Below are 27435 nucleotides of genomic sequence, written 5' to 3' on the forward strand. Positions count from 1 at the left end.
CCGCTGCGGAGCGGCCGCGATGTCCCGGCGCTTGAGAGCCTTTGAAAATGGCGCGCGGAGCGGCGGCCGCTTCCGGCGCGTCACCGCAGCAACGGCGGGAGCGCGCCTGCCCCGGCCCCGCCTCTTCCGGTCCTTCGGTTCCTTCCCGTCCCCGCCCGCCCTATTCCCGGCCCGGCCGTTCCGTTCTTTCCGTTCCTTCCCGTCCCCTCCCGTTCTTTCGGTTCCTTCCCGTCCCCGCCCGCCCCTTCCCGGCCCGGCCGTTCCGTTCTTTCCGTTCCTTCCCGTCCCCTCCCGGCCCCGAGAGCCTGCGAGGGACTCTTTCCATGGGCATATGGTGACAGCAGAGCCAAAGGATTCAGAGTGAACGAGGTTTACACACTGGCTAGGAGGAGGAAGCTTTTTTCCTGTAAGGGTGGTGAGATGCTGAAGAGGTTGGCTGGTGCCTCAGGTTTGCCTGCTTTTCGCTGTTTGCATTTTGTTCTCACGCAGCTTCAAGTAAATTATGTATATTTTTAGAATTGTTTAAATTCTTCTCCTCTGGGAGGAGAAAGATGATTGATGATGTTCACCAACGAGGTCGAAGAGGTGGCTACCTGTGTAGCCAATCTTGGCTGTAAAATTGTATATAGATGGAGTCAGAAAAATAAAGTAGAAACTTTCCTGCTTGACCTCCTGTTGCTTGGCTCGTCCTTTCGTGCTCCTAACACCAGGCACAAGTGTGACCCTCTGTCAGAGTTGCCCAGAGAAAGTGTGGATGGCTCCTGAAAGTGTTCAAGGCCGGGCTGAATGGGGTTTTGAGCAACCTGCGAGGTCCCTTCCAACAAAAGCAATTCTATGAATCGCTGAAATCCAAGTGTCTTAATGTTCCTGAGTTCCATTTAGCAGGTTTGTAACAAAACCCAGAAGAAATAACTCACATTCATACTGTTTTGTTTTTTTTATTCTTGGCATCTGCATCTCAAAAGACATTTTACCCTCTGTCTGCATGTTTATTTTACCTGTTTCTATATATACACCCCACCTGTATATCCATCACATCCAACAACTTGGCAATTACACCAAGCTGTACAGAAAACCTAGGTCCTGAAGCTCCAGGAGGACTGAAGGTTTATGTGAGGTTAGAATATACTGATATTACATCATATTTACTAAAAGGAAGAAAAACAACATGGGTGCAGAAATAGAACAACTCCTTAATATCCAGCAAAACAATGAAATTAACTCCTTCAGACTTTTTCACCTTTCTGAAATAACTCTCCACAGAAATAAAGAATATGATGAACATAGTTTAATTGAGAATTATAGCCACAGTCACTTTACATCTCAGAACATGAATTCAGTCTTCCCACTGTGTAAAGTTCTACATCCATACTTTCCAGAACAAAGGAAAATATCTGATAGTCTTCAATGCTTACATAATTTCTAAGATGGAAAATATTAATGAAAACAGTAGTATTCTCTTGGCATACTATTAAGGTAGTGCTTACTGCTTTTGGCAAGACAAAGGATTATAAATAAAAATATTTGACAATTAGGTAAAGGGAAAAATTGTATCCAAAGTGTTTCACAGAATTAATGCTTTCAAACTTCAGCCCAGTAGAAGCACAACAAGTCCCCGAAGGTTTTATTTTGCCCTGAAAGGCATTTGAAGCAGGAGTGTTACTCAACATCTACAGCAGTTAACTACACACACACAGAAACCCACCTTTCAAAGCCAAATAACACTTGGAGTGTTTGATTCCCTTTTCCACAGGCACACACTTCACTAGCTTCTCTTTCCCTTTCTAGAACTTAATGAGACTGTGCAATACTGGAGCAGTAGTCTAAAATATCCTGTATAGTGAATTCCATAGTAATTCCTGATCCAGGGTAGCAGCGAGCTATCAGCCCTTCAAAGTGCTTGTACTGCCGGATGAATTCATCTTGCATGGAATGCCACACAACCTGCCAAAGAAAGCAAACTTTAGGAAAAGTCAACTGGCACAACACACTACATAGGGGAGCTACAAAACATTGGCTCATTAATCGATTCTCAAGTGGCATTTTATAGTTAAAGATTGCTAATAAAGTTCAATAGATGGACTAACTGCATTAAAAAGTTTGATTTTTTTTTACCCATTAGGATCTGTAATGTTGACATGACTTGTAATAAGTGTGACAAGCAGAAAATGGTAAAGGAGATGGGGAAGTTTTCCTAAGAGAGATATTGCTTTTGTCTTTCAGGAAAACTCCCTGAACCAGAGAGTGCTATAATTCACGTTTCAGGCTTTAAAAAGCTGTTTGAACAAGTTTAACTCAAGTCTACTTATTCACTCCAGTAAAAATGTTTACAGAGTATAAGAAAAACATTAGACAGTACAACTATCAGAACATATATAATTGAAAGTATTCTGCTATAGTGCACCAGCTAAATTTTGCATCAGGTTAACCATTTATTAAAATCTACTCTCTACTTGCAATATATTTTGCAGAACAGACATCACCCATTAATAGTCAGCTAGGGAATCATAAAGGAAGTTTCTTTCTCAACCTTTTTTCAACCACTCTGGTCCAAATCAGTATTAAGCAAATAGAAATTTAGGATTTATAGGATTATAAAAAAACCCAAAAGTTGAACTAAAAATTCATGTTTTGAGAGTTATGCTGAACATTCTCAAAGAATACATATGCAAAAGCAGAAATAAAAAGCCTCTGGTTTAACATCATAGGGTTTTTAAGACATGATTTAGTTTACCTGAAGTAAGTTTTCTTCTTCACAGAGATGCTTATCTACCTTCTTGTAGAGATTATCCAATCCCTTCTTCACTTCTTTACCAGGATATTCCTTTATAACTTTACGAAGCTCTTGTTTATTAAAAGCCAGCTGATAGCTTACTTCCTCTTCTCGTATGCCTTGTGCCACACGAGCTTCAACACCTTCAAAGAAATGCTTCAAAGAACAGCATTAGTCACTATCACAAATCTGAGCTAATTAACTTAATTTGACAAGGATAGGTGTGGTTAAATCTTGATTCTGCTTCATGACTGTTGCATTTCCCCCAATTTTTTTTAAATTGAGCATGAAATACTGCTCAGCCATCAATATTAAAACACAGCCCAACAATACAGTTGGGCAATACAGCAGTCCAAGTCCTAGTATGAAAACTGAAACCAATCATTTCTAGAAGCAATAGAGGTTTTCTCTGCAACCTTGTAAGTAATAACCAATCAGCCTCAAAATCCTCAATTCATGAGCTCATAGCCAGGGATCCAAGCACTGGATCTTTTGGATGAATTCCTTAAGCGACTAAGCATCTTTAAAATCATAATCACACAAGAGCATATTTGTTCACAATTCCCGTCCTTTCTCACTGCCACTGACCAGTTTTCTTAACATACTAAACATAGAAGTTTTAATAAATAGAGGGAAGCATTTCTATGAATGTGCAGGTTGAGCTCAACCGTGCATCAGGTCTGGCTAGGACAGAGAGAACTCCAAGACTGTTACCCTCACGAGTCCTCTTGCCAGACGTGCTCCAATCCGAAATAATAAAATAAGAGATTATGAGAGATGCAGTGATAAAGAGATCAAATAGTGGAAATAGTACATTCAGAAACTATCCTGTACCATTTAAATGAATACTCAAATATACTCACATTTAATTTCTCAAGAGGCTGTCCAAGTGAGTAGATGACATAAGACTGAAGATGATCAGTGTATTTCTGTTTGGCCTCTTTTTTCTCAGCCTCCAGACAAGAAATTTTCAAGCGAGAAAGTGTTGCAAAAATATGATGGAAGTTCTCCATCATGACGACATCCCTGGGTGTCTTCTGACTTTCATTAGCTACTTTCTCAACTAAAAGAAATTGGCAGCAAAATACTTAGAATACCAAAAGGACAGCCAAATTCAGAAAAACATAACCAATAACTGTAATACTATCCAAAAAGGAATTCTGAATTTTATATAACTGATTACTATTTGTGTGAGTAATTGTCAGAATTGCCATTAAATAAAACACTATCCAAGAGCCTTCAAAAGAAGCAACAGATACATACAGGCTCTAAAATGATGAAATCTGGAGGGCAAAAAAGTCACTTATAAAAAGATACAAAATAATGAATATGTATGGTCTCATTTATGGGTGTGAGGAACAAGTCACATTCTGGGGAGACTTACAAGCATGCTTTCAGTATCCCTAATAAATTGTACATGATAGAATTATTTAAGAGAAGTCATAGCAAAATCAATTTCCATCTTCACTAGGACAAAAATCTTCAATAAGGTAGTGGAGGTTTTTTTAAATGTACTCCTTAATCTTAGCTTTATGATCAAAGTTACTGTCAGTCCCTAAATTTAGTAATAAAAATGGATAATCCTGCACACAGATCTTTTACTTCCTCCTCCCCCTGCCAAAAAAAAACCCCAAACCCAACAAAACAACAAGCAGGCAAAAAGTATTCTACCTATCCCTCCCTTACTGCACCTAAAAGCAGGCTGAAAGAGGATGGCTTTATCCAAGAGCAGTTAAGTTTCCATGCCTGTTCATCCATCAATCATTTTGCTGAGACTACTGGGATGCCCATCATGAAAGTGATCTAGGGCACCAGAGTATCAGTAATGAGCACAGATTCATTCCAGTCAAAACACTGGACTGTTAATTAGGAAAAATCTGCTACTGCAAATTTTTGTTCTTCCTATACATGATTTTTAATGAGGGGAGAAAAAAAAGACAAGAAACAATTTAAGATTGAGCATGCCAGGTTGCATCTCCCCCTCCCTCTTCAGAGTCTTAACCACTTCCCTCTGTCACAACTCAAAGTTACTTTACAGGTATGTACAAAAGGAAACATAGAAAAATATATTACAGTTAAAAGGATTACACTTGCTCACTTACAATAAGAGAGACAACCAAAATTACAGCACAGTCTTAAAAAAAATCACCTGTTGATTGGGGCAAAATTATACACAGAAAGGTGGAAACAATTATTTTAGTACCTATGAGAGCCTGAAAGACCTACCACTGTCAAAAACAGCTCTAATAAGTTTTATGTAGGCTTTATCTAGATCTCCTCGTCGTTCTGCATTTTTGAATATTGATTCAGCAAGGGCTGCAAATTCTTCAAATTCAGCAACAAATGGAAGGATCCCAACTTTACTCTTCTTTGAGATTTTTACTTCATCCATCTGCTTCATCTGATTACTCTTTAAGTTAAAACAAGAACAAGTATTAGGCTCCAGATTATGTAACAACTACTAAAAGAAAAGGGCAGACATACTGAAAAACTGACATTTATCCACCAAAGAGAGAAATGATTCTTTGAATTAATACATCTATTTAGTCTTTCACTCTTTTCACCCTTAAGTTTTTTAAAAGTAAAATAATTAGAAAGAAAAAGGAAAGATGGTCTTTTATTCCCCTTTACTTAGTATTACAAAAACACTCAATAAAAACCCCAAATTTATGCACCAGAAGTAATTAACAATTCATTGTACAGTCTAACAAGGAACTTCACTTTTCTGATTCAGCCAAGCTAACAATTCCTTCTGCTACAGAAAGTTTCTTTAATCTTCTTTTGAAGAAATTTTATTTCTGAGGGTAATAAGAAAACTCAGTTTCCAAATATTGTAAATATTAAACTGATCAAGAATGGTCGGTTTTATGATACTTGCCTAGAGTCAAAATACATTTATGACAATAAAACAAAGTTATACCAACAACTCTCTTTTCAGTAAGCCTGCCACATTGAATATAATGGTTGTAACTGCATTAGCAAAAGAAAGCTTCAGACAGTAGGGACTGCCTCTGCTACTGCCAAAAGAACTCAAGTCCACAAGGTTTGCTTTTGGCAAGTAAAAAAGGCAGAGAGCTATATTTTGCTCAATGGATGTCAGTAATCTCAGTAGGAGTACAAGTTTAAACAAACAACTAAGAATGTCAGCTAGCTCAGAACTGTGAGCAAGTAGTCTTATTTGTTACAAAAAGCTACTTATTGAGGAAAACTGGAATGGAGAGGAAAAAGGAAACACAAACACCATTTATTTGAAGGCTTGGCCAGTAGAAAAGCAATAAATTACTAATTTTCATTTCAAATTTAAAGCAAGAATTTAAGAATACACAACTGGAAAATCAAACTGGGTAGGAGTGGGCTTCCTATAATATTACAGTTAGCTTAATCAGAATAACTAAAGAACTTACAATGCACTTATCAAAGTTCCTTTTGACAGTCACCAAAACATTTCCAAGTGTTGTGCTGAGAAAAGATGCAGGGTCCACATTTTGTGCTGTCCATACATGATGGCTCATCTTAACTAACATATAAAGGGAATTAAAGCTATCAATCTTGTCTCCCAGTGCTATAAGGTTATTCAGCTCAGGTTCAATACAACGAAATATTTTGGTCATCATTTGTCGGACCATGTCCTTCCTAGTAAAAATGCATAAAAGGAAAATATTACTCTGACAGTTTACTAGGCTATTTTACATGTTTTTAAATATATTTATTTGATATAGTAGTCTCATTTGCATTCAACAAATCCCATGACTTTCAGAAAGTCAGTACCACACAGTAAAAATCAACAGTCAAAGGATAAAATATTCCAAAAAGTATTTTTTCTGTGGAAGCTGCCGCACACTCTCAGAACTTTGCCAAGTATATTTTCTACATTATACTGCCTAATTTCAGTTTGCAAACTGTTAAGAGAATTAAACAACTATATACAGAAACATCCATTCTATAAACAAAAAAATATTCCTTTTACTGATACACTCAGTGTCTAGGTAAAAATTAAAAGTTCACTATTCACTTCCACTGAAAGGGAATAATTTCTGATTTTACAAAAAAAGTTTTATATGCCAAATAAACTCCAACATAGGTTTAAGAATCAATAATAAAAAACAGCAGCACATACTCAGATGATACTGTTTGTGGAACACCAGAGGTGTACGAACGAGATAAAGCTACTCCATCCATTTCCTCCACTTCATTCTGTGAGAACAAGGAATGTACTGTAAAGATAAGGTTTGTCTCCAACTCTGTATCAAGGCAGTTACTGTATCTGACAAAACCAACATAAGTACCAGCTCCATACCCCCAACACCCCCTGCCTCCAGAGTAGAAAACAGAGCAGTTTGCAAGTTTCTGGTAATTTTCCAGCCACCTTCCATGGAATTCAACATTATCCACAATTACTTCCCACTGTCTTCCTACATAGCGTGATGGAATGTTTGTTGTCATCTTACCAGTAGACAAAGCCATGGCAAAGGAAACATGTCAGTCCTTCTTTCATAAATTTTCTATTGGTCATCCAAAAATAAAGATCCTTCCAGTTGATAAAGAAAAACTAATTCTTTATCACCTGGATTACATAATCACCAATAAATTCCAAAGTTCTCTCTTAAACAGGTCTCTTTTGAGGCCTGGTCAGTACTTTTTTTAAAAAGAGAATGTAAGTCATACCGTTGTTGTTCCAGAGGTGCTCTGATGTTGTTGTAGTTTGAAAAATTTACTAATGAAGTCCTGTTCTGCCAGACACAGAGGCTCTAGTTCACTTAAGACTTGCTCAAAAATCTAAAGAAAGTTAAAATATTTTATCAACACACCAAATACTATGGATGGTTAGCAATGCTAATTTTAATTGTTTGTTGCATATACTTTCTATCTTCACTAAGCTTTAGAAGGCTTACTACTACTAAACAGAAATGGAAACAGCTTGTACTTAGATCTCTAAAAGTAAAAGCTGCATCTTCAACACAGCCTTTTCTTATCCATGCAATACTGTGAAAAAAAGAACAATTTATGTTTTTCCACAACTAGAAGTTTTCCAGTTGCAGCCTGAGGAAGCACTTTTGTGCTATAACAGAAACACTTTCAATTTTAAGTCTTGGGTTCTGCTACCACCTTTTCTGCCTGGCTTGCTGAGTGGAAGAAGACAAAATTAAAAGCCTCAAGGAAGAAAAACAGGTAAACTGTGTATGTTGAAGTTAACTGCTCTGTAGAAAAAGCAGAAGTTTCTACATAGCTGCTACAGAGACAAATAAGTAGGTTTTGTACTGAAGTATGCAATACGATTTTTAGATTTAAACTAAAGCGAAACACTCGTTTGGCAGTAATTAATTACAATAATTTAATTTTAATAATACAAAATAAGGAAGTTCTAAGTCAGATGTTAAACATATTTCTCTTAGAATTTTCTCTGCAAGTGTTTAAAAATCAAGGCATGCAATAATTCACATAAATTAAACCAATCTAGCCACATAGGAAATCCATGCTGATGAAAATTCCCATAAGAAAAAAACCACAGCAACTTAGTAGGTCAGCTCAATAGCTTACAACTCTGTGTATATTAAATCACATTCATATATCCCCAAAGGGTGTGAGATACAAGTGAAAAACTGAAAAAAATAGCACAATAATGGTGCAAACCTGTTTTAACAAGGTGGCTTTTTAATTCTAGACAAGTTGCTGATACAAGTCTGTAACAACTTAACAGTTAATAGTGTTTCAGGCATGTATTTCCTCCCAGAAAAAGACTGAGCAATGATTTGAGGAGGTCAGAAGAAAAACATTCATCTCCATCAAATAATTCAATAGAGAACAACAAAATTATTTTTATCTCCAACTGATAACTGCTCATTTTCTTCCCACAGCACTGAGGAGTTAATTCCACAAGAAATGATGAGCACTATCACTTCTAATGGTTCAGGAAAAAAAGTCAGCAGATGCTGAGGACAGCAGGTTTTAAAACAGGAAGAGGCCACTCCAATAATAACTTGGTGCTATTGGTTAAAGTTGAAAACTGATGATAACTAATGTGAAGCCAGTAAATGTAAAATTTTAGGGTCACACTCAAGTCCTGGCTAAAATTCTTATCTTCTCTGTCTTTCACTTTTGCTTACATACTGGCAAAATGTCACAGAACACTGAATGAGTTGAAAAACTAAAACCAGTGGAGAATCCATCAGTTCCATTCCTATTTGTCTTAAAATACACATTTGGCTTAAACTTAAAAGAACATTTTTGATGCTTCATTTTCCTTAAAGACCACACACAGCATATAAAGCATTTAAATAGAATCTTAAAATTGGAGCATAATACTGTGATCTACATATTTTTTAGGAACTGCCTTTATTAGATGCATGGTAAATACAAACTTTGAAATTGGCATGCTTCAGGATTTAAAAAGTAGAGATTTTTGAACTATACAAGAAGAATATGTAAGATGCTTCTAATACAAAACTAAGCAGGACTCCTGTGCAATCTTTTGGCTTTACCTTATCAAATTTTGTCCTGTCAGCCACATCCAGGTCAGAGGCAGACATGTTTCCCATGTCTAACAGTGAGGATGACTGAGATCTACGGTTTCCTGAACTCTGAACAGACAGTTTGTTTAGACTAGAAGTAGACCCAGTTAATTTTCCAGAACTTCCATGAAGACCTGTGAAACAAAGATATTATGAAGGAGGAAAGTGAAGGCAGAATAAAATACTGAAGAATAGGTTTGTTACAGAACATGAGATCAAGAGTTGCTAATAGTCCTATATTAAAATCAAACAACTTTTGTCTAAGCTATAAATGCTTTTGTTGTAAATATATTCTGTCCTCATTATAAGGTAACTGAGATTCTTCAGCAATTTTTAAAGTACAATGTAACTATTTAAATTCTCATTGTAAAGTATTGCAAAAAGGTATAAAAGGAACAAAACTTTAAAATACACAGGGATTGAATACTTGAAAGCTAAGACCACTTATTTTATTCGTGGATGTATTTTGGGCAAAGGCTGCCACAAGCAGAAGAACTGAACCACAGGAAGGAAAAAAATTACAAAGTTTTATATATACACAGGCACTTTTTCATCTCAAACTTTATCTTTCTGCTGTTAACATCCTTTTATCTACAGCTTGTTCCAGCTATTTTGCTGGATCTACAACCCCACAGTAACTCTGCTGCTAATGTTCCCCCCTCCTTTTGATCATAATTAACATTCAGTCATTTCTTCATGATATTGCTGGGCCTTCTCCTAAGAGCATGTATTTTCATTTCTTTTTCCCCAAAACTTTTCAGAAATGTTGGACCAGGACAGAGAAAGCTAATAACAAAATAACCAAACAATTATCATTATTTCATCTGCAAGTAAACTCACTTCTAAGCCACAAAGAAACTCAAAAGCAATCCTGCAAGCTTCACTTAACTGCTGTGTTGGTACCTAGTCTAGGGACACAAGACAGTCTGTAGATCAAATCTAAATTGTCACTTCAACCTACTGGAGGAGTGGAAAACTATGACAAGCTCTCAGGCACAAACATTTTTACTGTCAACTAGGAGCATGGGAAAACCAAAGGATATTGCCTTTATGTGCAAATCTTCACAAATTCTATCCTGGGACTTAGAGCTGTGTTTTCTTTTTGCCTTGCAAGCCCAAGAGTTCTGCTAATAAGTTTATCTCTTTCTGAAGAGAGTGTTTCAGTGTTAGGTAGAGTCTCCCTGACGCAGCACTACATTGTAACATCGACACACATGCATTGACAACACCAACTAATGCAACTAGTTATACTCACTCTCAGTTTCCTGTTTGACAGCACTTTCTTTTCGAGGCAGTGTAGCTGGGATGGATTAGGTTGCAAGCATCAAAGACAAAGACAAGTTAAAATGCAGTTTGCACAAACCATGCACAAGATGCAAGTTAAGCTCTAACTGGAAAGAAACATGCAAAGAACTATAAGCAGCAAGTAACTACGTTGCAAACACATTTAGTTGGAGAGGTACTATTCTAGAAATTCAGTATCTAAACTACATGGAAAATAGAGTAAGTTTCTAGGTATTAAAATTTGATTTTTCTTATCTAGTATGTTCAAAGAACACTTTTGTTAACATGTATTTAAGTTCTCCCAAATTGAGAAGTCCATTAAATTATTGGTCAGACTCAGTTTCCACGATAAATCACATCAAAAATAGACATGAAAAATTAAATATACTATGGAATTTTTTTACTGAGTCAGAGATTTTGTCCACCTTTTTAGTTTAAGATACACATGCAATTAACTGCAAAATAATTCACATTGACTGGCTAACCTTTTCTTAGCTGTTGCAAATCAGGCTGTTTACACAGAGAATACATCTTTTGCATTCATGCTGTACAAAAACAGATGACTGCAAATTTGGAGAGGATAAAAATAATAAACATATAGTAAAAAAATTACAAAGAAGTTTTTGTATTTCTCCTGGGTTTTTTTCAGAACTGAAGTTTCCTCAAGTGGACATCAATATGAAATTTGAAGTAAATGGGCATTTGTAGAAAACAGAGTTCCTAGAGTAAAAGGCATTTGCATACATACACTAAAAGCAATATGTGGTTTTAAAAAGATCTTGATGAGGATGGATGCTACAAGCCCCCCAAAATGGAGCAGGCAAGCAGAACCTACTGTAATAGAATGAGTAGATACTTCTAAACGCCACAAACATGTCTTAAATACCAGATGTTCTCAAGTAGATAACACTATTGATAATTGTAACATCAAATTCAAATTTAATTCCAGCCTAGTTTTTAGATCTTGGAGGTTTTGGCAGATTTGGAATAAAAAGTTTAAGCATGATATAATTGGCATATGCAACTGTCATGCATTGGTCCCACTTCCACATCATCCTCAATTTCTAAACACATGGGACTTGTTACAGAATATGAAGAACTACAAAGTTCAGGCCCTGGACAATCAAGGGAGCCTTAGTGGCTTTTGACAAGCTACATCATATAAACATATGACAGTAGTAGCACTCTTTCCAACACTGACTTTATGGTATTTAAGTATCAAAGTCTTGGCTTCATCAGGAAAAAAAAAAAAAACAAAAAACAAAAAACAAACCACCAAAAAAAAAAAGAAAAGAAGACTACTTAAGACAAGTGTGAATGCTCATGACCCAGACGGGTTTTTTTGGCCATAAAAATGCAGACAAAGAACCTTGCACTAGCACAGAATGCCAGAACTCTCCCAGCATCCCCTCTGCGTTTGAGGCATTCAAACAGCAGTGCTATTCCCAAAGCACGAAAAAAAGGCAAGAACACACACCAACACAACTTGGAAACAGGTCATCTTTAGTATTTGAGTACAACTGGAGCATTATGCACCTAAACTACTCCTTAAACAAGTTTACTATTACGTGATATATTTTGAGTAAATGTGCAATTAGTAGTAGTACCATCATTACAATGAACACAGAAGCCTTTGAAATTACACCCTTATGAGGTGTTGCAACATAAACAAATTTGTACAAATACATGACAGAGGTCTTCTCAAGGTGCAGCTTTTACTCTGGTGAACTGAAGGACCTCCTTCTCCACAATGCCTGATTGCTCCATAACATTTACAAAATGCTCCATAAAATTTACAAATTTTACAAAAGTTAGGGAACTGCTACAAAAGCTGTCCCTTCTCAAATACAAATCACAAAACAAGTGTCAAGACAAAGTGCTCAGAATGTTTCAGAAATCATTTTGTATTAGACTAAAGGTATTTTTTTTTCTTGCAGTAAGATTGCTTTTCAAGATTTATAAATTAAAATGTTTTGACAATGACATCTTACGATGCTTCTTGCTTTCCATGCCCAACAGCTTGCCAAGACTTATCTTTCCAGTTTTCCCTCTCTCAAACAGCCTTACCACCTTCCTGCTTTCTTCCTTTTATTACATTTTTCTGGTTTCAACCATCAAACTTCAAAGCATAAGTTCAGAACCCAAAAGAGGCTGACAGAACTCACTATGTACAGCCACACATAATTTTGGAATTCAGAATTTGCAAACTGGTAAACCATGGAAAATATAAATATTTCAAAAAGCTTTGAAACACTGCATCTCAAAATACAGAACTGACAATACATAAATACACCACTGTTGCTTTTTAAGTATGTAGGTTATTTTTTTAAGCTTTACTTTCTACTCACACTAGACTAATCCAAGCAGGAATACTCCCTTAAATATAAACACCTACACGTTAACAAATTATCATTCCTAGTCTCAGGCTACATAGGTAAATCCCCCAGAAAAACCACATTAAATACTAGGCAGAATTAGCATTAAAACTAGTTTCTTAAAAATACACCCAAGATTTATTAAAAGCAGAAATAACAGCAGAAGGAACACAAAACAATGCTGCCCAAACTCCCTTCAGTTACAAGAGTTGACTTTTCAAATTTGTTCAGATAATAAAGTGGGATAATTCAAGCAATAAAAAGTAAGTGTAGATTTAAAAACTGAAATACTGTATTTTATACTTTTATTTTGACCAATTTCGCAAGATTTCTGTTGTGCTTCTCCGACCCTGTGGAAGTCAGAAGTTTTATCAATCATATTTTTCATCTATTTTTATCCTTATTTTTCTTCCATCTTGCCAAAAGTAAAGGATTTTACACCATTACAGAATTAGCCCTAGGTGTTGTAGTGAGTGTTTTATATGCAAATAGTAAGATTCAAAGCAAGGTATGTGCCTTCTGGAAGCTTACCAAACTTTTTTCCTTCTCTGGTTGTGCCTGTCATCTTGATCTTGGCAACTTCAAAGAAATCTTTTATTTCCCTTTCATAAAGTCGTGATAAATAATCCATATAATTCTTAAAAGAAAAATGTAAATTTAGTTAACAGGTATTCATACAAATTTTCTTCTATTATAGGTGAATAGCTCTTAAAACCTGTGCATTTTCAAGTCTTACTAAATAACTAACTGGTTTGGATTACATAAGTACATATATTTATGCAGCATGCACAAAAATATATTCATGATATATTTTCATAGTGAGCTCCCTGAGCATTAATCAGAAACTTCTACTTTTCCTTCATAAGGAAAAATATGCAATGCAGTATATACAGATGGGATTACTAGTGGTAGAGCATCACAGAATTCAATCCAAGGATGGAATAGAGAGAATTCTGCACCATTCTCCCTCTTCTATCAGACTCCTCCTGTGCCCCCAAAAGCACACATAAATGTAATTCTCACTTTTTTTTATTAGAAGATCACAAAGATGCCAACTATTCACTATCTGGTTTACACTGAAGGCAAAGGAATAACTATTCCAAAGTCATTTTCAAACTCTAACTTAAATCTTCCATTTGAGAATGACAGTACTTTAATTTTAAAAAGACTTGTTTTGTAAGGACTAACTAACTTTTCCTTGACTTCTACCTGAACATTTTGTATACTTCTGTAGTATTTTTTTTACTCCCTGTTAGTTTTAAACAAGGTAGTTAGAAGTTTCATACATACAAGGGAAAAACATTTCTATTTAACCAACTGTACAAGAGACCTCTGAAGTTTTTGACACTACCAAGTGAAATGAAGGTCTGTTGAAACACATGTTACACAGGTAATAAGCACACCAATTTGAAATTAGCTTAATTATTTTTCTCACTAGGCTGTATAACAGTAAACTTGTTTCGCATAAATATTAGGATATCTTATGATACTTCAGCACAGAATGCTTGAGGAAAAAAACAAACAGAGCAGGAGATCACACATAAAAAATGAAGCTTCCTATTCTAAAAAGGAGTAAAAAAAAGAGGAGCAGTATTTAATATATAGCAGTATTAATATGACATGCACATACACAAAGGCAATTCTTTTGACTCTCAAGCCCAGTCTGTTATGTACATTCTCTAGCATCATTTGATCACTTCACATACCTTTGTTAGCCCTTCATATTTTCCATAATCTGTGTTCTTGAGCCACTCCATCAGTTTAGCATATCGAAGTAAATCTCTGTGAAATGGATGATGATTGGGTAATGTCAATTCAGCAGAGTGCTGGGCAAGAGTAGAACTCTGATCGTGACCCTTGATAAGAAAAAGTATTAAAAGTAAATCTGGAAGCATTACACAGATGTACTAGAAGTTTCCTGAAAAATTTAATATGAAGGCAGCATCTCTTTCAAACAGAAAGACCTCAAAATACCTTGCATAGAAGCAAGGTCTGGAGATGCAGACTGAAAAAGACACCTAACATAACACAGACACTGAGTTATTACAGCCACAGTAGGTAGTCTATCTTAATAAGCTTGTTCATTTTATGGCTCCTTGCCATCAGGTGAGTCACTCTGGCACTTTTTGTAAAAGAATGCAATGTACACCTGAATTAAAATTTAATGAGAAGTGTTCAATCATTCCTGAGAAATTTTAAGAGATTATCACATTATTCGTCTGAAAAAAAAAAGCTGCTTCTGTTTAAAGATGGTTTTCCTATATACAGTTTTCAAGTCTCCAGTTAATGGGTGGCCTGGGTGGTAATGATGAGCTTTATTTAGATGTCATTTCTGAAAGCTTGCTCCAGTTCAACATACTTTATTTAGTCCACTTTGGCCAAGCCTTCCTTGATCGAATTTTAAAAGCCTCAGTGCACACACATTCCCTTTCCCTCCACACAAACACACACACACAACACACTGTCAGTGAACGTTTACTAAACAGTGTACAAGGTGCAGCATAAATTAATCCATTTAACACAAGCTCCTAATTTCATGCTCCTCCTTTACACAAAGATCCCATCATATTGCCAGAACATATGATTTAGCTTTTTAAGATTTCACTAACAAGCTTCCTGAGCAATTCAGGAAGAGCAAGCAAGGTAACACCTCTGTGCAGCCACACAGCAGAATACATAACCACTATCCTGGGTTAAAAGAATGAAGGATAAAATCTTATTTCCAAATGGCTTTAGTATTTTCTGTCAAGTCTTTTTTTACTTGGCTTGCAGTAAATACAGCAACAGACCTTACAGATTGTGCCATGGCAGCAAATAAAGACTGTACTAATTGGTCTCCAATTCCTGCATCTCATGCAGGTGGTTTATGCAAGTCAATGTCCATCCCTGAGAGAGGAAGCATTCCTAACAGTTCCATCTTGGACACAAGTCAGCAGAATAAGCTATACCATTTAAAAACTGCCTTTGTCTGTTTCTAAGTTGGAAGAGAAGCCAGTTTGGATCAAAACTAAAGCAACTTTGCCTTACTCTTTTTCTTCTGCACTGGATACTAATCAGTCCAAGCCTTTTGTTAGAGAAAGCTCTTCCACAATACATTCACAGAATTGTTGTTAAAAAAAGAAAAAAGATTTAATTTGTAAAATACTAACTTTTGCTAAGTAACACAACACGAACACTGCCAGCTTCTGGATTAAGCTTAACTACTACATAACAATCATGGAATGGGTTGAGTTTGAAGGGATCCTCAAGATCATCTAGTTCCAGCTCCCCTGAAATGAGCACAAACACCTACACTAGATCAGGCTGCCCAAAACCCTATCCTTGAACAGGGCTTGAACACTTCCAGTGATGTGGTTCTTTGGCAACCTGTTTCAGTACTTTTTTGTATCCAACATGAGTGTGAACTTACTCTGAGCCCTGCTCTTTTAACTACATACACTGACACACAGATAGACCCAAAGAAACAAGTCCTGGCCAACTTCATCAATTTATGTTCAGAGAAAATGGAGACGGATAACACTATAAATTTTGCCCATAAAAACAATCCTGTAGTCTGACTTCAACAAAAGATAACATAGTGTAAGTACTGGAATATATAACTTGGAATTGGAATCCAGCCAGCATTAGCAACACTGCTGTTGTAATTACTGAGGTCCTACTTGATATTGTGGTCATACTTTTTGGTATACATACAGGAAATCTTTTCAACAAATCTTTGATATGCCTCTATGAAGAAGAGATTAGAGAAACTCCCTCTAACCCCTTGTTTGTTACATTCCTACACCTTGCATTTTTAATGTTCAAGTTCATTATAGTTTAACATTATTTACCTGGTGGCTTTCATCAACTACATCAGTCCAAATGCTCATTCATATTACTGCTAGGAAATACTCAGCTATCCAATTTTTTATTTCTTCTTTCATGTAACCACTCATGTGCCTTAATTACACACAATTTTTCTGGTTAGCAGTTGCATTCTTCATAAAGCTAGATGACAAATTCCCTGACACAGTAAATTTCTCACTCCAGGCCAACTTTTCCACAGGAATATTCATTCTGGTTACAGTAAATTATGTCCTGTTCAAGTTTGCTCTAAAACATTACAGAGCTTCTGGAGGTATTATCCCATCTCATTAATGGGCTTTCTCTGATTACACATAAATTTATACCATTACCAAATGATGCCCCAAATTTGTTATTCAACTATTTCATAGTTTCAAAGCTTCAACCTATTTTATATTTCAGAGGCAGAAAGCCCAGGGTTGTCTTTAAATTGAGTGCTGAACCTGGTTGTTAAAAAATCTTTAAAGTAATAGGTTAATTAATTATTAGTATTACATAATAAAGACAACTACATTAACTGTTAGTAAACAGTTTTTAACACTGCAGCAAATGGCAATCCAAAGTTGTATTTCTGTTTAAAATTTTTAATATTTATTCTCCTTTTAATGTAAAGGAGGTGAAGCACTTTACAATCTTACAACAGTAGTTTGAATCATGCATTGATTTCTTTTGCTTTTCAAAAAATAAAGAGCAATCTCATGCTTTCAAGGAAATATATTTAGGCCCAAATATAACTCTGTTTTTCCATCTAATGACTTCCAAACGTCTTGCTCATATTAACAGCTGCCTAGACATCATTGTGTTTTCATTTCTCTTTTTAATTTAGAATTCCTTACTTCAGTTTTTTCTGAAGTGCTTTAAATTACTTTTTTAAGAAACATTCTAAACAAACAACACAACTCTTCAGATGGTAAAAGTAACAAATTATTGGAGTTGAAGTTTTCAACATCAGACTAAGAAATTGCTGTATTCCTCAAACTAACAAAATAAGCTCATTCCAGTAAGATTACACAAAAATCTGTTCTACCTCCAGCACCTGAATCTCTATCTCAAAACAAAGTACAAGCTTTTTTTCCTCTTTTACAACAATGAAAAAGCTTTGCAGAGTCTTGTCTCTTGCAGTTAATGAACTCTTCCTGCTTAAACTTAACAACAAAGTCATAATTTTTATCTGTTCATTAACACCTCACAGCTAACAGCAAGCCAAAACTTTTCAGAGAGTAAGTTTGTAAGAAAAAAAAAATGTGACGCCACTACTAGTATCAGGATTTTAAAAAAGTAAACTGCCAATTGGTAATAACATTTTCAACAGCACTGAAAAGTGTCTTAAGAATAATAATTTCATCTAATACACATAATATTCACAGTAATAATAATTTCTTACCATTTTTAAAAAAATAAAGTCCTCAGAAGAGAACATCAGAAAGACATTCTGTTAAACAGTCACTTCCATACACAAGTCCAATATTCAAATTTTGTGGATGCATTTACACAGGACTTACACAATACAGCTTCTACTTGCTCATTTAAGGGCTGGGACAGGTTTTCAAAACATGGAAAATGCCAGAGGAAAAATACCTTCTTAAGAACAGAAGCTAAAGGCAAAAAAATTAATATGCTGTGGAGCTGGAATTCTTCTGCAAAGTGAAGAAAATGTAGGAAGCAGTTATCTTTGCCATAAAAAGCCAAGCTCTAAATGCAATTTTCTATATAATTATCCACTGTTACTCTATTCCATTTTCTGCACAGAGTCCAATACATAAAATATAGAACTGTAAAACTTCTGTTGTGTATACAACTAGAAATACTATTTTTTATTTACAAATACGGCAATTTCACACAATTGCAGCACCTGTACTGTTGTACATTAATTACTATTTCTTGAAAATATTTTTCCTCCATGCATTTCAACCTGTGTTTCAGCAATTTTTGGGGATGAGATCAGAGGAATGTTAGGTCAAAAACAAATAAACAAAGCTTAAGGGCTGACAAAAATAGTAGAAGTCAAAAGGGACGTAAGTCTGATGCTCTGTAATCAGTAAGGTCAAATTTCTTCTTGTAAAGTAAAAAATGCAGCTGCTAGTTAGGTAATTCAAGCTCAGAAAAAAAATTAGTTAGAAAATCTTGTATCAAACTCGATGTACTCACTGGAACTGAATGATAGGAGGACCTGTTATAGAGTTGAAGGAAGGTCTGAGTAAACTAATTGAAGATAAAAAACACATAAATTAAAAAGCTGAGGCTAAAAAAACCACCCAGATTTTAGGAAACAAGTGCAGGACAGTGTTTTATGAATAATTCAAGTTAAGAAACAAAACCAAGGTTCAGACATTTTATTTTGTATGTTTGGTTTTGTTTTGGGGTTTTTTATGGTCTTTGAGGTTCAGACAGCAAGACCTACATTTTCAGCTGTTAACATCCTTAACAGTGCTTTTTCTCCTCAAAAATCAAGTTCTACAATTAAAACAAGTCCTTATATATCACATAATGCACTTAATTCAGATAGCAAGCCCTTTAAAAAGAGACGTTGAGGGGTTTTTTTTAAATGTAAGAGACTTCTGCAAGCAGTTATAATTTGGTATGCTTAACAATATCTCTGCCTGAAGACCTACCATTCACTGATTACAGCACAGAATAAGTCCAATTTTAGACAGGTTGTTTTTCTTCTCCAGAGAAGTCTGTGACCAAAAACTTCCTGTTTGATAATAAGAAATAATACCTGCTGAACAAACACGCTGTTCAAGTGACTGGCCAGTCTCCGTGCAAACTGCTCACGCAGGTCACTGAAGCGCTGCTGCTGCTGCTTCACTGCATGAAGCATATCATGCCCTACAAACAAACAGGAGTTTAGAGTGTACAGAATACAGAGGAATATACTGTACAGGGGAACCAAGAGGACCAGGGATCAATCAACAGAACAAAATCTGAGGCTAGCTGGCAAGGCACCAGAATAATCAATTTTTTTTTCGTTAGACAGTAGTCTAACAAGAACATTACCTGGACGAAGAGCTACATTCATACACTGCAGAAGGGCATCTGCTGCATTAGTGCAGGCCTCAATGCCTCGAGAAGATGTCAGATCTCCTTCCTGAAGGGCCTTTATGTGGCCCTTAGCCAGATCCATGTGATTCTACAAAATAATGGATAGTATTGTCCATAAGCCGGAAGCAAACTAGTTTGCCATGCAAGTGAACCAAGAAGGATAAACACAATTTCGTCACTATAACTTACTGAAAATAGTGCAACAATGAAATGGAAAAATAAGCTCATTTTTTAAAGGAACCTCATGCTAAAGAGGGTAGCAATCTGCAAGAATTTTATACCTGACGTGAACAACCATAGTAAACATAACAAAAGTGCTTACCACTAAGAACTCTATCTCTGACAGTAGTTTAACATTATTTGTGTTGCTGAGATGAATTAGGTGGTTGCTTTCTGAAATTTGATCCATTTGCTCCTTTACACTCTGAAGCATTTCTTCATAACTGCTCAGCTTTAGCTCAATTTGGTCAACTTCCTTTAGAGCTTCATCCAACAACTTCATCAAGATATTCACCTGTTTCTCTGAGGCCATAATGGACTGAATATTTGCCTGTGCAAAAAATAAAGTCACATTTTAGAAGACATTTTTCTATCTCAAAAGCATTCTGATCTCTGTTTCTCCCTCTATTACTGTCAAAAGTCTTGATGAAATCAACAAAACAAAATAATGTAAGCCATAGTGTTACTGAACACAGAAATTCCTCCATCTATGAGGATTGTTTCAAAAAGGTAAGATATAAAGCCAAAACTTTGCTCAAGTTCTCGGAGCTGAAGTATTGATCTGCAGAAAAACAAAAAGCCAAATAGTAATCCCTACTGTACCAGAACATTTTTAGTTGCAAAGAAAAAAGAGCATAGGTGATAAGGTCAGATATTCTGTTGCAAGACCAGCCATCACCGTGACAGCAGCAACTTTCAAAATGTACAAAAAACACACAACTTGACTGTTTTGAGGAGGTTATTGATGTTCCCTCACATGTTCCTTGAGGAGGTTCCCTCAAGTCTCAACTCCTTGCATCTCCTAAGTTTTCAAGTGATCTCCAGAATGCTGGGTTTTCTAAAAAACATTTACACTTAAGTATGTGACAGATAACTACTTTTTCAGAGAATGCTATGTGGTCAGCTTCAAAGAGAACAGTTCAACATGCTGGCACAGTGTAGATCAAAAGGAATGCTTACCCCATCTAGTACTTGTAGCTCTCTTGACAACTTCTCTGCAAAGGCTTCAGCATTAGCAATTGCATATTCACACCCTTCCATCATTATTTCAATATCCTGCTCCTCTCTTGCATTTAACTCCTGGTACTCATCCACAGCTTCTTCATCACCTCCTGCTACACTTTGATTCTCCCCACTTGGAACAGATTCTTAGGCAGAGAAGGAAAATAAAACACATTATTCAAGTCCAGAAAGTTATAAGCATTTTAAGAGTACTTAAGTATGCTTAACTATCTGTAAGAAAATCAATCTATTTAAGAAGTCTCCCAAAAAAAGCACCTGCTGCCTATGAACACATTTTTTAAGTCTCAGTCTTCCACACACTTCATTAAATTTCCGGAACTAATTCCCAACAGCAATGTTTTCCAAATTATGTAACATAAGCAAAATTCAAATATCCACCTTTCTTTATTCCAAGGAACAAATCTAGTCTCTGCTTATTCACCTCTTACACTGGTAAGGAGCATCAGAATATATTACAGTATTACACTTGATCTGTTAGTGGAAAATCAGTACAAGTTAGATTCTCTCTTTTAATTGACAGAGTGTAAGGAAAACATACTGAAGTTGATTAAGATATATACCTCTAAACAGAAGTTATCTTGGCACTCAAGATGAGTTTCACAGCAGGAAAATCAGTACTGAGTTAAGTGAAAATCAAATAAACAATGGTTTCATTAACTGTGATTTCTCACAGCAGTGCTTAATTAATTTAACAAGCCACTCAAAGGCTGACAAATGAGAATTAAGAGAGTCCAGCCAGAAAGTGTTTAGGACATTTGAAACATCTCTCTTATATCTAGCAACGTGATAAGCTAACCAAAGCACTAAAACAAACAAACAAACAAAAAGTATATTATTTAAGAAAATTGCCTACAAGGCAAAGTAAGGAAAAAGGTGTTACGCACCTTCTGCAACTTTAGGAAGTTCTGAAGAATTAAAAGGTATGGAAAAGCACAGGAAAGGAAGCAGAGAATGTTAGCTAGACAAAGCACAAACACTGTATATACATTTAAGTGGCAGTAAGCTTGAATGTTTTATTATTGCACAAACTTGAAATGTTAGATGTTGGTTTAAAACAAATTCTGGTCAACGCCAAAATACAGAAATGTTATTATCCTTCCTGATTCTGATTTCTAATTCAAATTTTTCTGTGCTCACCAGTCTAGTATTTAATATCAGCAGTTTCACCACTTCTGACAGACTCCATGTGATATATACTCTTACTTGCTAAGCTTTACTATAAAATGTTACCTATTAAAAGATAATGTGACCGTAAAAATGTTTACTACAGGATAAGCAAACAAGACATAAAGCCTTCCTAGCAATCAGTCACATAAATTGTAATAGAGTCCAGCAGAATTTAGCACATGGCTCACAGTCAGTGAACTAGCAATCTCATATAAAACCCCATTACCTTCTAGAATGCTACAGATGCTCGCTTTTTAAAGCATTTTCCTAATTCAGGGGAAATTAAATGAGAACAAAAGCAGATTTGTTACATATTTAGACCTAGCAGGAGGTAGATTTTATTTTGTTCAAGAAACTGAATGTCTCAGAAATACAGTAAGTTTATCAATATTTGTAACTTTGTTAATGAAGCATTTTGTCTTGGTTCTCAGTTTTCCAACAGAAAATCTGTTATATAGTCATCTTGCTTATCTGAAGACTTAGAAAATATAAAGTTGAAAAGAAGTAAGATTAAGAAAAACCATCAGGATTAAGAGTACTTTTTAGTATATCTGTTTCACATCAGCAATTACTAAACTTTATACTTCAAATACAGTTGTAGAAATTTACCTTCCAATAGCTGTGAACTAACATTAATAAAGTCAATTTTCTTTCTAAGGTATCTCTGGTTGAGTTTCCAGATACATGAAATGAAGGTGTTCTTTTCCACTGTGCTGCTTGCAACCCATTTGTACACTTTGTCAAAATGCAAATCGAATTCAGGACTCTCCTGCAAAAAGATGAAATACGTCACAGGCTCCACAGTCAAATGATTCTCTAAGCAGCAGAGATTGTCCACACATTTAATTATTGAGATGACAGGATAAAAATTAAATTACACAGATGCCAACCTTAAACTTGTACAGCAACTTTAGGGCCATCATGCACCTTAATAAAGGTGCTGAAATAGTGATATGAGAAAACAGAGTCCATGCTATGACAGCAGGTAAGACAAAAATAACTAAATACAGAGAGATGTAAGATTTTCAACAAAGTTTATGACAACAAATGAATTTAAGTGGTCTAAAATAGGTTGCTCCTGTTGTTCTTTGGAAAAGCCCACCACATCAGGACTTCCAGCTCACTCTCAGGCTTATATACTGCTCATTAAGAACAGTTTAAGTATCCCAGAAAAAAAAAAAAAAATTACATGTAGCAGAACATTTTGGACATTTTGACAAATATATGACTGTCACTAGTAGAACAGTCATAAATTTTCTTACTGGAAATTAAGCTTGGGTGAAAAATATTACATAAGACTTAAAACTTTTAAAAAGTACTACTGGTCCTTAGCAGATGCTCTCTACAGTCACTGAGAGATCACTACAACTATATCCAAGCATATCTAGACTACTCTTACTCAATTTACCAGGGTTATATTCTTGCACAGGCTGAAAGAAAACGCTGCTACAGGCAGCACAGGAATGTTATCATCTTAATTAACCTGCTAGCAATCTAATTTTTAAAGCGGCCAGTATCAAGGAAGTTAAGTCTAACTTGGAATGAAGAGGATGTTGTGAGCAGAGGACTAAAGAAAAAAGTCACACATACTTTAACAGCATCTTTGGCATCAACAACAGCAAGGTCTCGAAGTGCCCATGCAGTCTGCCTTTTGTAAAAATCTCCCTTGTCAGATTTTTTCACTTTCACCACATTTACTTGGACCGGGCGTTCCGTTGTCACTTTTAAATAAAGTAAGAGAATAATTTCAAAACACACATACTACTTTCATGTCTGTTTCTGCTGTGCTTCAACTCCTCAATCAATCTGTCTGTGGAGGAGATTTTGTAGTATTTATTTGATGAAAAGAGACCCTTTGAAGCATTTTCACCCACAATAACCACAGCTCAGTTTAAGGCTCAACCAACGAACAGGTATTCATCTCTACACAGCTTATGAGGCAATGAACCCAATCCACAGCTATTCTTTTGATACAGCAGATCTTGGGCCATGACCATGTGACTGACAAAGCACACACGTAGCTGGAGAGTACAATCAGAATAAAAAACATTTTCAGACATTTTTCAGTCAAAAAAAAATATTCTAGCAAGCTAATTTATCGACAGCTCAATCCAAAGCACCTAATTTTTTAAAGAGATATAATGTAATAAACATACACTTAAAGGAACATTAGAACTCAATTCAGTTGATGTGCCTTTCCTTGGACTCAACCAATTTTCTTTAAAGCATTTTATTTAGGCTTATCAGCTTAGATGATCACTAAATCCTGTTTTAAGCACTACATAAAGCCTGCTTCAAAAGCCCACCAGTCCCAAAAGAATAATTTTTGATTCTTTACTTTCAAATTACCATGAGATCTGTGAATAAAAGTAGTGGGCTTTGTTTCTTTTCTTAGCAGAAGCAATAATGAAAGCACAAGCTATAACTAGTTTTCTCCATTAGGAACGGAAGGTGCCTACTTAACAGAAGTCAAGAATAAAGATTGTACATAAAGCTAAAACAAATGCAACCAAGTAAAAAACCAAAGGTGGAGACAAGAAATGCAGTGTGGCATTCCTATGTACCTGTGGCACACAAAAAGCAGTTCCTCTTCTTCTTGCCTGCTTTGCACACGTTCACAATGCTCAATAAACGTTCATCATTGGGAGTAAAAATATCCCTCTGCAAAGCATGCTTGATTGCAGTCATTTTCTCTCAGCTGAAAGATTTTAGGAGGTAAAAATAAACTCAAGCACATTTGACACACACACACACAAAGAACCAGTCCTGTACTTATAGTAACTACAGGGTTTTAAAATTTCATTTTGCAGGTAACTGAATTACTTGTCATCTAGACAGGCATGACTTGGATAGAAGACCAGACCACTTCAGGAAAAAAAAATCAAAAAGAAGCTTACTCACTTGTTTCAATTTTAAAACTGTAATTTATTAACACCTGGATGACCCTTCAGCTTAATTTAATGGAGTACAACAAGCTTCTTTGTAGCAGAGGGAAATACAAGGCATCAACATAAAAAAAAGTTGAAACTGGAATCAAGAAAAAAAAGACTGGCCAATGCTCAAGGTTGTAGAATTCAATCATATAAAAAAGCACAAAAAACAACAAATAAAACAGAACCAAAAACCTCACCAAGCTCCAGAAAATTGGGCATTAGCAATATACTCTTGATTCTGAACAGTTCCTCACATTACATAAAGACTTTATCTAGACTGAATAGAGAAACACATTAGACATCCCATTCCAGTGGTTTTATTTAAACACAGAAGTTTCGATATTATCTGTGCTGTAAAATTCTAGAGTGCATTAAAAGCATGACTAGTACACGACATGCTGCACTGCTTGCTGCTGAGACAACATATGGAGCTACATTTCAGGTTGGCTTGTTCTCTCGAAGATGCCCAAGTTGCTTTCTCTGATAAACTCACAGAAAAGAAAAAATCTTGGGCACTACAGTAATTCTGAAGATTAGTAACTCAAGAAGTTTGTGAAAACAAGAGCCACCATGTCAAGTGCACAGAGCTCAGGGCACGTTTATATGACACCCTTTGCCAATGTACCACGCCATAGCTGCCAATAATTTTCCTTCTCTTCATCAAACGCTGGGCCCACCTTTTGTTTCCCAGATTGTACCAGGTTACCATTCCTGTTACTTTTCAACAGATGTGTAAGACGAACACACAAAATATCAATAACCTGCTGCATCTCAGATTCAGCACCTATTTCTTTCCTTATTTAATATTTTATTTTCTGCTCTAAATTACGATCAAACAGCTACAAATGGCTAACTCTCCCATTTCAGTGCTAACACAAGTTGTCCAAGTTAGGCAGAATACACCTTTCCCATAAAGCACAGCATGATAAATCCAAGATCCAAGACTGGCTCTTCCCATATAGTTCAACTTCTGAATTACAAACTCAGTCCCTTTAGTCACAAACCTCCACAGTGTGCCAGGACCAAGCACAAAACTAACCTTTTCACGCTTAAATCCAGCTCTCTCAAGGGAACATGGAATTTAGCCTAACGAGCTGGAAATAAAGCTCCTTCCTTAGGAAAAGAGCTTCAAGAAAACAGAGACCACACCAGACTCAGATAAACCCCTTCAGACATTGCTGCAGTTTTCCCCTGTCCTGTTCCAGTCAAATCAGTCCGAGACATGGGCTGTCAGGAAACACACTCCAGAGGCGGCCCAGCAGTGTGGGGAGGCTGCTCAGCTCTGCTCTGAGAGGGTGCAAACAGGAAAAGGCGCTACCCCTGCACCCTACCGGGTCAGAATGTAACACAAGGGCGCAGCGCAACCGCAGCATCCCCGGCAATCACTCAGAAGATCCATAACGCGACAGAAAAACTCAGATCTACCTAGAGCAGCGGCGGCCTCCCGAGGGCCCGTCTGACAGCGCCTCACCGCCTTTCACCTGCGAGTCCCGTACAAGCGGCCCCCGAACCGAACCGAACCGGCACGGCCACAGCACAGCAGAGAGCCGGGCCACAGCAGAGAGCCGGGCCACAGCAGAGAGCCGGGCCACAGCAGAACCGGCCCACAGCAGAGAGCCGGCCCACAGCAGAACCGGCCCACAGCAGAGCCGGGCCACAGCACAGAGCCGGCCCACAGCACAGAGCCGGGCCACAGCACAGAGCCGGCCCACAGCAGAGCCGGCCCACAGCACAGAGCCGGCCCACAGCACAGAGCCGGCCCACAGCACAGAGCCGGCCCACAGCACAGAGCCGGCCCACAGCACAGAGCCGGCCCACAGCACAGAGCCGGGCCACAGCACAGAGCCGGGCCACAGCACAGAGCCGGGCCACAGCACAGAGCCGGGCCACAGCACAGAGCCGGGCCACAGCACAGAGCCGGCCCACAGCACAGAGCCGGGCCACAGCACAGAGCCGGGCCACAGCACAGAGCCGGGCCACAGCACAGAGCCGGGCCACAGCACAGAGCCGGGCCACAGCACAGAGCCGGGCCACAGCACAGAACCGGCCCACAGCACAGAGCCGGCCCACAGCACAGAGCCGGCCCACAGCAGACCCGGCCCGCGGAGCACGGCGGCAGCCCGCCCGGCCGGACGGGGGAAGGAGCGGAGGCTGCCGGGGCCGCCTCGCTCTCACCGCGGCGCCGGGCAGCGAAGGGAAGCCCCGGGAAGGGAAGGGAAGCCCCGGGAAGCGAAGCCCCGGGAAGGGAAGCCCCGGGAAGGGAAGGG

General features: G+C 37.2%; 1 protein-coding gene and 1 long non-coding RNA gene across 5 annotated transcripts; one reads left to right on the plus strand and one right to left on the minus strand.

Moving 5' to 3' along the window:
- Positions 1 to 1273: 1273 nt before the first annotated feature.
- EXOC1 (exocyst complex component 1) lies at positions 1274 to 26713 on the minus strand. Of its 4 annotated transcripts, XM_066316959.1 has the most exons (20): positions 26594 to 26713; positions 24800 to 24933; positions 23826 to 23956; positions 22845 to 23004; positions 21006 to 21193; positions 20149 to 20376; positions 19782 to 19914; positions 19504 to 19613; positions 18933 to 18986; positions 14648 to 14797; positions 13473 to 13578; positions 10538 to 10582; positions 9253 to 9416; positions 7439 to 7549; positions 6891 to 6967; positions 6178 to 6406; positions 5000 to 5183; positions 3637 to 3836; positions 2735 to 2929; positions 1274 to 1944 (listed from the first exon to the last, which is right to left on the minus strand). In XM_066316959.1, the coding sequence occupies exons 2-20, from the start codon at positions 24921 to 24923 to the stop codon at positions 1792 to 1794; spliced, it is 2742 nt and encodes a 913-aa protein (XP_066173056.1). In that variant the 5' UTR covers positions 24924 to 24933; positions 26594 to 26713; the 3' UTR covers positions 1274 to 1791. The 4 variants fall into 4 exon arrangements, with proteins under 4 accessions (XP_066173056.1, XP_066173058.1, XP_066173057.1 ...); XM_066316961.1 differs by lacking the exon at positions 18933 to 18986; XM_066316960.1 differs by lacking the exon at positions 10538 to 10582.
- Positions 7818 to 8806, plus strand: LOC136360051 (uncharacterized). Its single transcript, XR_010743403.1, has 2 exons — positions 7818 to 7942; positions 8629 to 8806. It is a non-coding gene; the product is annotated as an uncharacterized lncRNA (long non-coding RNA).
- Positions 26714 to 27435: the final 722 nt, after the last annotated feature.

Source organism: Sylvia atricapilla, chromosome 4, assembly GCF_009819655.1.
Source record: "Sylvia atricapilla isolate bSylAtr1 chromosome 4, bSylAtr1.pri, whole genome shotgun sequence".
Lineage (NCBI taxonomy): Eukaryota > Metazoa > Chordata > Aves > Passeriformes > Sylviidae > Sylvia > Sylvia atricapilla.

Coding starts and splice junctions, on each gene's coding strand:
- EXOC1 (XM_066316959.1), bottom strand. CDS start 24,923: ATGACTGCAATCAAGCATGCTTTGCAGAGGGATATTTTTACTCCCAAT. Junction 20,377..21,005: donor AGCTACAAGTACTAGATGGG/GTAAGCATTCCT, acceptor TTTTTTGCACAG/GCAAATATTCAGTCCATTAT. Junction 10,583..13,472: donor CAGAGAAGGAAAAAAGTTTG/GTAAGCTTCCAG, acceptor AATCCATCCCAG/CTACACTGCCTCGAAAAGAA.